General features: G+C 36.5%; 1 protein-coding gene across 1 annotated transcript in view; it reads right to left on the bottom strand.

The window, feature by feature from the left end:
- Positions 1-101: 101 nt before the first annotated feature.
- Positions 102-12,281, bottom strand: part of LOC140163099 (uncharacterized) — a 61,381-nt gene continuing 49,201 nt past the window's right edge. The window contains exons 14-16 of the mRNA XM_072186476.1: positions 9,594-9,650; positions 6,244-6,459; positions 102-4,680 (exon numbers count right to left, since the gene is read on the bottom strand). Of these exons, the coding sequence (XP_072042577.1) occupies positions 4,073-4,680; positions 6,244-6,459; positions 9,594-9,650 (881 nt within the window). The 3' untranslated portion in view covers positions 102-4,072. The remainder of the gene's footprint in view (positions 4,681-6,243; positions 6,460-9,593; positions 9,651-12,281) is intronic.

The following is a 12,281-nucleotide window of genomic DNA, read 5'->3' as shown; positions in this document are numbered from 1 at the left end:
ATATGGATTTTTTCCCAAAAAGACCTAATTTTGTTGGTGTTTTGGGAAAAAATCTATATCTTCAATACGAAAGGTCACAATTTTCAATTGATCGTCGGCTTTTCATCCCACCTTCATACACTTTAAGTATAAATCATCAGATTTATAAAGTTTACTTCGAGTACTGTTACATATCAAAAATATCAATTTTTAATCATTTGCCATAAAATGTGTATTACATTGCGAATTTCAAAAAATCAAAAATTATTTGATATCAGAAGGACATTCTTCGTATTCAGAATGCAATTCGACATGTCTGATGTGCTCTAATGTCCCACAATAAATACTGTCCAAACGTTCATACCCCATCCCTTAAATCAAAGAGAAAAAAATCACAACTTTGTCATTCAGATCAGTTTGGCCAAATTAAAAATTAACAATTTCAATACAATATGTTCCAAGTTTTGAACCGTGTACCTCTTGACTGTGAAGCGACGCCTGCAACAATTAAGCTAAACGGATCGACATAAAAATGGTCTTTCATTTAAAGTCATAATGGTTGTCATCATAAAGTAGCAGGGTCATTCAAGCCAATGGTATACCATAACAAACGCTATTGTATTCAATGGAAACTCCACGGTAATCCATTATATCATTAGTAAGAAAGAATGGACAAATTTTATTTTGGTGGATTATCAAGGAATATCGTCAATTACTGAGCAACGGCAATATATTTTGAGGTGTTTCTGTACACAATATGAATATATATTGTTGATTACCGAGTCAATTTGTAAAAGTTCATGAATAGCGCATAATTTATTCAGTTAAAGGAGTATTTCGTGATCCTAGCATCCTCTTTTTATGACATTTTTCAGTACATATCCACGAAAAAAGCCTATTCCCAAAATTTTAGTTGATTCCGATTTTGCGTTTGCGAGTTATGCATGATTATGTGTATTACACTGCTCCATAGACAATGCGTTGTAATTTCGTTCTGGTGCACAATATCTTTGCAAAACGAATTAATCTGCAAGTAATATTTTGTACATAAACATTATGTAGCCAGAGGTTTCCAGTGATATAAAAATCTCAACTTTTTTTGAGAAAAGTGGGGGGATGAGGCTGTGGATCACGAAATGCCCTTTAATAGTTACAGAAAAAAGTATTCAATACGCGTGATGGTTTAACATCTTTAACGTATTCGTACAATGATTCAAGTCTTTATCACAGTTGCACATAATAGTCCAGTGGTCTGGTAGTTGGCCCATGATCCAGAGATGCCTGGTTTGAACCCCGGCTATCTTCTTGATAGAGTTCAATGATTAATGCCATTAACAAAACCTTAGTATTTTGTTCGCAGTCCTATTTTCTGTGTTGTCAAACTCTTTTTTGATCTAAAATGCCAAATGTCACCATTATGCAGTTATTTGGCCTTCGTCGGTTTTCAAAGCTTTACATGGTGTGATACACATTTGCATTGTTTTTCACTTAATTGAGTGAATATCGTACTGAATATTTGATAGAAGTGGAAACATATTATCATAATAAAGTGTGTAAAATTTGGTTGTAATAATTATGTGCTTTTGTTTTAATGATATGGACCAAAAACAAATTTTAGATGCAGTTTAGACCCATAATCACAAAATGTGTGATAATTTAGCATAAGGGAGGTTTTCAGTGACCACCCCCTAAATAAAACAATTTCTTTATTTACAAATTTATTATAATTCAAAGGCATATAATCTACTGCCAAATTGTTTGAAATATGAAGCGGCATACGGCATTCCTTTTTTGAGTTATGAGACAAAAACGACATTTAGATGAAATATTTTGCATTCGCCTCGGACAATCAAAGAAATTAATGTTGGCACAATCTGGAATACTAAATGTAATTTGTCACCCTTCTCCCCCAGTTCAATGTTGATGAAAGCACTTTTTCCATTGGGCTCTCCAGTCTTCCCAACATTGATTGAGGGGGAATGGGAAGGGCAATGGAGAAGGTATGTACTTCTCATCAAACATAGTTATACTAATTTCACTGAACTATCAGAGCGGCAATGAAGAGTTCCAACATATTGACAAGGTGTGCCAACTATTAAATTTGTTGATTGCAGTAGCATATTCAGAAATGAAATCAGCATACTGGACTCACAATTAATTATTGATCAGTTATGTTGCAATCCATTCCTGTGTCTCCATTAGACTGCTTAGAGACTTGCTTGGCGTTATTGGGATGGTAATTCATGCAGACAAATTTGTTTTACATGACCCAAACATAAATCAAGTTTCTGCAGTCTGATGAAGGTCACAACGTAACTGAAAATCATTGACAATTTTGCTAATAAAGTGTAAAGCAAGTGTATTGTGGTAATATCATGGGAGATGGACAGAGCCAGTGTGGAACTTGCACACTATTTCAATGGGCAAACTTTGCACTTGATAAAAATGCACTGTACTTGTGTTTTGCATTGCATTTTGTTTGGTCCGTCTTCACAGCACTTGCATATTTGACACAATCTGGTCCATGGGGGCCAAAGGCGGCAAAGGCAGTAAATGAACCTGCAACCCATGGTGACCCCGAAATAACTTTCCAAATATTTGGCTCTTAAATGTTGACTGTACCCACAAAGTTTCATGCCCATATGATAGTTTTTAGTAATTTGACCTCAGATGACTCCTGGATGACCTCGGATGACCCCAAAATAACCTTCCAAACATTTGGCTCTAAATGTTGACTGTACCCACCAAGTTTAATTCCCATACGACAGATTTTAGGAATTTGACCACAGATGACCCCTGGATGACCCCAAAATGACCTTCCAAACATTTGACTCTAAATGTTGACTGTACCCACCAAGTTTCATGCCCATACGAATATTTATAGTAATTTGACCTCAGATGATTCCTGGGTGACCTTGGATGACCCCGAAATGACCTTCCAAAAATTTGACTGTAAAGTTGACTGTACCCACCAATGTTCATTCCCATATGACAGTTTTTAGTAATTTGACCTCAGATGACCCCTGGGTGACCCCGAAAAAGGCCTTCCAAAAATTTGACTGTACCCACCAAATATCATGCCCATACGACAGTTTTCAGTAATTTGACCTCAGATTACCCCTGGGTGACCCCAGATGACCCGAAATGACCTGAAAATCTAATCAGGTTGAGAACCTCTGGCCGCGCTACTCCCCACCAAGTTATGTCAGTGTACCCCATACGGATCTCCAGATAATTTGTTCACAGGGTATTTTGCTTTTCTTCTGCCTTGCCCCCTTCCTCCTCCCCCCCTGTAGTGCCCATCCTGCCCTCCCCATCACTAAGCAGCTCGACACACTTGCCCCTATCACTGTTCAAAATTGCAGCTCGATACGTCAAAGCATGGTGAAATACATAGCCTGAGAGCAACTTAATCCAAATTTCAAGAAAACATTTGACCTCAAATGACCTATGGTGACCTTGAAATGACCTTGAAATTATGTGACACAACACCATAACATGAAGATCTTCATACTTCACCTATGGCCTAAGTTTCCTTGCAATAGGATCTGAACTGTTCATCTGAGAGCATTTAATCAAAACTTAAACCAAAACTTTAACCAAATTTGTCACATACACCCCGCCCCCACATACACACATACCGAAAAGTGATTATATAGTCTCCTGCCTTATCAGGCTAGACAATAAAATACATAAGAAAATAGATATCATAAAACTTCATAACTTTAGAACCAAGTATGCTTGGCCTTTGGTGTTTTCAGTAACTGATAGCCTATTATATGTATAATGCAATAATTACAGTAACTCGTTTTTCAAAAACGTCTCCTTTGGCCCCCGTGGACCAGATCGTGTCTCATATAGTATAAGCTAAGTATTGGGTGAACCTGTTCAAAACTGCCAATGTTGTGAATGAAAGGTTAAAATCACAGGAATTCCTGACTCACAGATCATAATTTCATGCTGCCTTAAGTTCCATGCCAACTGGATCTTAAAACTGATTTTAGAAATACATGATTTATCTTGGTTACATTGTCACATATCTCCGGATTATTGAGAATTCTGAAATTGTAAGCCTACTAAATAAGTACATGTATTACCGCAAAAACAAAACCTCACTCAATGAGGAAGAAATAAAACTACATTGTTGCCCTTCCTCTGAATCCCTGCGTTGCCAGCTTGTACTCAAGTGCTTGCACACCATACCCAACATATGCACCACATCAACCCTTGTGTGAAACTCCTTCATAACAGCCACAAGTGAAAAGATAAACCAAGATCCTTGAGTTTCACTCCTAAATGATCCATATCCAGGTACTGTTGATAAGCATACCAAAAAGTCCTTTTCATTTGGTATTCGGACCATGTTATCACTTGGACCATCCTGCTGTAGGTGTACTGAGGGTTGGGCGGTGACTCCCTGGCATGCATTGATGAAGAACACCTTGGGTTTTCCAGCTAGAGATGGGCACATGATTCCAGTCAACTCACCGGTAAGGTCTGTAATTTTGATGGCATAACCATCCACACCATAAACGTGTCCAAGTCGGCCATGTGTAAGGATGCAACAAACAAAACAGTCATACTTATCATGATTGATATTGCGAATTTCTACCAGGTCATTGCGCATTTGTCTTGCTGTTCTGTCATTCTTGCATCTGATTTCAAAATCCAGTGACCTCCCAAATAGCTTGAGGAGTTCCACTGCAAAGATATAGAAATAATTTACTGTAGTTTAAATTTAAACAAATCAATATCTGTACACAAAATTAAAATAGAACATAATCAGATAATTGACATGAGTGAGCAAACCGTTCATACAACAACCGTAACTAAATTGTTCTCCAAATAGTGTATGAGCCTGACCCCCCCCCCTCTCAGATGGGGTGTTTGGTACCAGTTGGGGGGGATACACTGCTACCATAGGTAGTTGACATCGTAGGCTACACAAAAATGCCTGATAGCAAATGAGCCGCAGCAGCTTTTGACGGGAAAAGGTAATCAAACTTTACACAAGGTTAAATTTCAAACTTTTCTACAATGTACCGTTTTGAGTTATTAACGAAAAGGTCAAATGTCACATTTTTGGCTCTACATGGTCAAAAACATCAAAGTGCTCTGATTTTGACAAAAGAGGTGTCAAAATGTTGGTTTTGATAAAACAATTCAAATAAAAATAGGATTGCACAATCTTCAATCTTGGAAAAAAGTACTTGGACATCTACAGCAACGATTTACCCTTCCCCTCTTCCCCCATCAATCAATGTTGGAACACTTTGGAAAACTGCTGAAGACATTGGCATTTCCCAACATTGCACGGGGGAGATGGGGTGTCAGTTTTTAATTTTTTAATTTTAATTCTTGACACAAAAGTATTCTGAGACTTATTTCCAAGATTGTCTCTGGCGAAAGCAAAATATTTCATCTAAATTTGGTTTTTGTCTCATAACTCAAAAACGTTAAGTCGCAGAGGGTTCAAATTGCACACGATTTGGGAGCAGATAACATCCTTTTCAATCATAATAAAATTAATGATAAAGAAATTGGTTAATATAAGGACTGGTCACTGGAAAAAAGGAGGGACAATGGCAAAAATAGAATGACAAAAATGATATAATGAAGGATATTGTAAGATAATAATAAAAAAGAAAAGGCAAAGAAAACTACATATATTCAGGGGCTCAAACCTGTGCTTTACAGGGCCTGTGTCAGACACCTTAACCGCTCGGCCACAGATTCCTGTAACTTCAACAGGCTTATAATGCTATTCATGATGCATGTAATTATAAATATACGCTCTACAGACGATATACAGTACAAAATATCACATTTTTACGGCATTGTTTCACTAACTCTATATTTATCATATAGCAGGTTTTGGTTGATATTGTGCTCTACGTTTAGTACAGTTATTGGTCAGGATAAATGACTTCAGGACAAAATTGAACGATATACTCATCTTTGAAGTAAAGAATAACTATTATTTCCTTTACTTTTAAGATGTGTATATCGTTCAATTTTGAGGAGCACAACGTCAGCCAACACCTGCTATATGATAACTATTCAATTAATGAAACAAATGATAATAAGCATTTGATATCCTTTACATAACACATTTAAACATTTTCTGGCAACCTTGTCTCTCATTTTGTGAATGTTTTCAAAAACGTTTTGTGTTTGCTGGGGGACTCTATGTCCTTATTCCTATCATTGGTAAAAGAGAATCAAGAATAAAGCAAAGCTTGGCTTTTAACCCTTTGTACTTACTTGCATCTATATTTGTACCTGTTCTGTCTGATAACCGTTTTCTTGGAATCCTCGTAACAGAGGGCAGTTTCGACATTTCAAAGTTGTCATTGTTTATTATAAGGCACAGGCCTCTTGGTTTGCTGTTCATCTTGTAGATACTTGGTTGTAGTGGAATGTTCTCTTCCCATGGAGGAAGCTCACACTGAGACATTGAAGTAGAAGGGCCGTCAAATTCTGTTAGCAGCAAAGAAACGAATATTCAATGTCTAAGATAATAAGGCAATAAAAATGCTTATGTCTCAAAGATGCCACGTGCATTTGTTTTTCTTACTGCATCCATGACAGCTGAAACTGCAAATTCATTTTTTATTTCCTTTTTTATGCCTCCGGAGGTATTATGTTTCCTGGTTGTCCGTCCGTCCGAGCTTGCGAGTGCAATTTCTCGGAACTGGTAAGGCGTATAGTGATGCAATTTGGTGGAGGGGTGGCAATTAGTGATCTCCAAATTTTAGCAGGTTTTTGTTGCAAAATATGGTAATTAAGCACCTAATTTGCATAATTTATGCATATCAAAGAAAATAACCCTGTGCATCTGGAGATCTGTATGAGTTACAGTAATGAAACTTGGCGGAGAGTAGCACAGCCAGAAGTTCTTAACCTGATTTGCTTTTCAGCGCAAAACATGCGTAATCGCAAGGTCATTGTGAGGTCATTTGGGGTCATCCGGGGTCAACCGAGGTCAAATCGCCATAGATTGTCGCAGATTCATGAAATTTTGTGGGGAAGACCACTGAAACAAGGCAAAAATTTCAAGGTCATTTTGGGGTCATCTGGGGTCAAATCGCAGGTTCATGAAATATGGTGGTAACGACCACTGTAGGAAGACAAAAATGTCAAGGTCATTTTGGGGTCATCCAAGGTCAACCGAGGTCAAATCGCCATAGATTGTCGCAGATTCATGAAATTTTGTGGGGAAGACCACTGAAACAAGGCAAAAATTTCAAGGTCATTTTGGGGTCATCTGGGGTCAAATCGCAGGTTCATGAAATTTGATGGGAACGGCATCCTTAGTGAGGCAGATAATGTGCAGGTCATTTTTGGGTCAAGTGAAATTGCACAGGTTAAAATGATGGGCGTCAAGGTGGAGGCATTGCGGCCGAAGCTTTGCGTCGAGAACCGCAAAATTCTAGTTTTATAGTTTTTTGCCGTAAAATAATGAAATTCTGAGATAAATTTGGAAGAAAAGTTACTTGATTCGATACTCGTATTATTTAGTCATAAAACAATTGATAATTGTACTTCAATTGTGTAAATCAACCACAATTTTATGAATACTTGAAAATGACATCTTAATTCAAAATTGAGTTAACAAATTGAAAAAAAAACACATTCCGCATTCGTTTGCGAAACTGCCATGGGCTTTGAGACATAAGTATTTTTTTGTTTAGCCTAAATTATTACTTTGTCACAGAAGCCAAAGTATGTTAAAATCTCAGCCCCTGCACTCTTTTTAGTCACAGTTAAGGCATGCTCATCAGCAAGCTGTTGAAAACACCCTGACTTACATCTCATTTCTGGAAGTTTCAGGACAAAAACACACATTTTTTAGTTATACCCCTTTCTGACGGAACCTTGTTTGCACAGGCATTATTAAGCACTGTGTAATTGATGTGATGTGTGCCAAATGGAATAATAAACTGCAATGATTATGCATACAGTATGATTCATAAATGAAGAACACCTTTTTGAGTTTGGCGAATCACATTTTTTCATCTGAAAACACCCTTATTTTGTGAAGTTTCCAATGAGCTTTCCTACCCAATGACACATATGTAGGCGGGGGCTGGGGTTAAAATGTGCATACACAAAATTTGTGCCTTTTTTTGATTGACAATGTATAGTTGACAAAATATATGCAATTGCATAACTGAATAACATGTTTTTAATTTTTTTTAAAGCGTCGACCGTGATGCCTCCACCAAAGGGAGCGATGTGGCACTCAAAAGTTGATACAAAGCTTTAAGCCTCAAGGGTAGACTGAATTTGGTCAGCTACCAACAGGAAGCAGCCGACGTCAAAGGTCAAAGCTGGTCATTCAATTTGAGAAAGTGCTGTGTTACAGGACGAAACGTCATTGAGGTATGTTAACATCACCTTTATTTGGGTTTGTTTAAGAACATTTTCATGTAAAACATTAATTTTATAATTTCCTGGCAGAGCCCCCTCCCCCCAGAGTATGGTTCAAATTATTTTTTTCCTATTTTGGGGTCCCAATAACATTGTTTAGAAGATTAGACTTTAGCACATTTAAAATCTAAACCGAAAAAAACCCAGAAGTAGCATTTCAATGTTCTATAGAGGGTGTAGCATGGGAGAAATGGCCTTTTAAAGTTGGAATTTTGGGCGACAAGACACAATGATATGTGTACAATTTTTATGTACTGTCCCTTGCACTGTGGATATGTGTAGGTGCTTTAACCTGATGTAAACAACTTAAAATATTTGATCAAAAATGTGACATCTCTTTAAATCAACATATTTTTGCGGTACAAGAATAGAAATAGAGGTTGCTGCCTTATCCTTTCCACCCAAGTAATGTGTCCTTGGAAGTATATTTTTTCAATAATTACACTTTTACTGCAACAGCCACATTATTTCGGTGTAAAGGATATGCCATTACCTTTATTTCTTAATGGGGAAGATTGGAATGTCATCTTTCCTAGGGAAAGATCAGCCAGCAGGCCAGAACATGGCCAGACGGTAACATGAGTAGGTTTATTTCACCTTGAAGGCATGGATGTCTTGCAAATATGGGCTAACTTTCCCCTAGGCCATCCAATATGCCATGAATTAGTAGGACTACAATTGGTATCTACTGGTCAGTTTATACTCTTATTTCCACATCTATTACTTTTATGTGTGGCTTTAAGTATATATAAAGAAGATTCATTGAATTAAACATATTTAGACTTTTAAGTCCCATTCAGTGATCCCAGCAAAAGTATTTTAAAAAAATCTGTATAAATCCTTTAAAAGTGAAGGATAAGTCATTAAAATTGTCATTAGGTAATTCTTAATGAAAAATTTGAGCAAAAGAATAAGGAAACAGCTTATTGACAAAGTTGAAGCCCTATTGAAATACATGTAGCTAATTTATATACTGTCAGTATACAAATTACAGATTCATGTAAAAATGTCTTATTTTGACTTTCATATATGGCTTTCGGCTGAACCACTAGCAGGCTATGTTAGCACGTCTATGACAATGACAAAGGTACCAAAATCTGAATTTTGATGATTTTTACGACCATCCCGATGACCTAATCACTGAATGGGCCTTTAAGTGAAATGTTAATCGAGATACTCACCTAGAAAACTGTCCAAAGCTGATGCCACTGTCATTTGCTGTTCTCCTGCCCCATTTCCTAATGTCAAAAATGAAAGAATAAATGGTATTCTATAGTACATAATCAAGTCTTGGTTTGGGAATCCTGCCACCTCATTGAATGGAACAGTACATATTAACCTCATGAAAATTTTGCCTCATGAAAATACTCTTACCATTGTATTCATAAACAATAAATATTAATAAACTATCTTGCTTTTGACAGCAGATTTCACCCGAGTCTTGCTCCCTCACACTGCAGGTCTGTATATAGTATCTTATCCCTGTTCTCAAACAGAATGATGATGATCTATCATAATGGCAACAAAGAATTTGACAAATGGACAAATACATGTAGCTGTTCATCTGATGTTGTTAAGACTTATTTTTTTTATATCTTTTTTGCCAAAATAATGCATAGCTCCACCAATGTTCTTCAAATTACAGATACGACATTGGGTTTGCGTAGTATTGATGATTGGCATACGCATCATTATGTAGACTCAATAATGATGTTGAAAATGCATAAAATTATAAAACTTTTGAAATTAGCTGCTCCTGTCATCTGTCACCCTCTTGCATAATATCGTTGTGAATTCGGCAGAGTGACGAATCGAGAATTTTGAGCAAATTGGGTTTTTGTATGCTTATGATTATGTTTCAGGTTATCTTTTATTTCCACCAAAAATTAATTGTAAATCTTACTCACCGACATAGTCATTGAAATTTTGATTTGGACGAATCGGGCCTAAGTGCGATAAATGAATTCGGCAGAGAGACGAATCGTATACTTAGCTGTACAAATCATGTTGATCTATAGTGTTGTATAGCGGGAAACCCGAATTTTCTATATTACATGTCCTATACTAATATATTTGATATTAACGTATAGCTGCAGGTATCTTCTATCCAGTGATACCAAAATAAGTACAAACATTCCCCACATGATATTGCTGTGGTTTAATAATGTGAGTGCTTGGCGCCCGTGAAATTGGAAAATCCCGGAAAATTATACATAAAATATAGGCCAATATTGTTATTTTTGCTTTAAAATCCTCGAGTTTTTGCTAAATATTACAGGGATGACTATTTATAACTTATATAGCAAGTTAAGTCTACATAGCCTTAGGACAACCAGTAATTTCTACACAAAAGCCCCAAATCAAGAATGCTTGCTATGGTTTACACGTAGTTGAATGTGTATTCGACCTCTCTCTGCACAGTGGTAGAGACATTTTGGATACAGCATAAAGCCGAATATCTGTTTAAACGCGTTTTGACGGATATATCGATTATTTCAGAACATGCAAGTATTGCCAATAATTCGTGTACATTCACTTCTATAATATACATTTTAAATGTGTGCTCACAAATGTTCTAAATTTTTAGAAGGACCAATGGAATGGTACCAAGATTTTCAAACACAGTTTACTCAGAACAGCAATTTTGCGTATTCGGCACTCTGCCGTGTTCATAACGATATATATGTAACCTTTCCATGTTTACTTCTCTCTTTGTTTCTATGTGGAAAAAAGCAAAGGGTACACCTATCTACAAGGATGGTTGCAAGAATGAAGTCAGCAATTACAGGCCTATATCAGTTCTGCCAATATTATCTAACATTTTAGAACGAACCGTTCATGATCAACTACCTTACAGTAAACAATATTTTAAATCCATGTCAGTCAGGTTTTAGACTTAATCACAGTACCAATACTGCTCTTCTGGATGTAACTGATTATATCCTGAATAACATGAATGACGGTAAAGTAACTGGGTCAATTTTCTTAGATCTTAAAAAAGCCTTTGATACAGTAAATCATGATCTTTTATTTGATAAATTGTATTCATATGGTATCACTGGCATGTCACTGGGCTGGTTCAAATCATATCTGAGTGGTAGATCCCAAGCTGTCAATATAAATTCTACTCTTTCTGATTTTAAAGATATTAATATTGGGATACCTCAAGGATCAATATTGGGTCCTTTGTTATTTTTGTTAATTCTTTACCAGAATCTGTTGTAAGTGCGTAATGTATGCAGATGATACATCTCCTTTAGTTAGTTCACCAGATCCAACAATATTACAGACTAATCTCAAGAGTAACCTTGATAGGATAGCTAGATGGTTCATGTATTGATATCATCATAATCATATAGTGATGTGCGCCCATAATCTGAGTAGCACAAGATGGCGACCTCCAGTAATAAATAAACCAGTGTTATCTAATAAGAATATTAGATCTTTGTGTTCTGCGTAATCCATCCTGATATGTGTTCATAGTAAACACAATATGGTGATCAGAAGTGACTGGAGAAGAAGTCACAGCTGTTTTAACCGCTTGTAAGTGGGAGAAATAATCCCAGTAAAATTCGCACGAGTGAAAGGTGCAGAATTTTGAAGGCATGCTACGACATGTCAACGTATCGCAAGTCATGCAAGTAGTAATAAGGGTATATAGTAAGCGTCAAATTTAAGCTAGAAAAGCTTAATGAATAGCCTTGCAAGAAGTTGTAAGCTTCTTAAAAAGTAGCAAGAAGCTGTAAGCTTATAAAATAAAACTGAGCAGGCTAGTAAAAGTAAACCTGTCTGTGATTAAAAAATCAAGTCAAGTGACTGATTTTGACAGGAGCGCTTCGAGCGGCTTTCTTGATTTCAGCTAAAAATCA

The sequence above is a fragment of the Amphiura filiformis genome, chromosome 10 (assembly GCF_039555335.1).
Source record: "Amphiura filiformis chromosome 10, Afil_fr2py, whole genome shotgun sequence".
Taxonomy (NCBI): domain Eukaryota; kingdom Metazoa; phylum Echinodermata; class Ophiuroidea; order Amphilepidida; family Amphiuridae; genus Amphiura; species Amphiura filiformis.
Note: the sequence above shows the minus strand (reverse complement) of the source record. Positions and strands in the feature narration are given on the sequence as shown.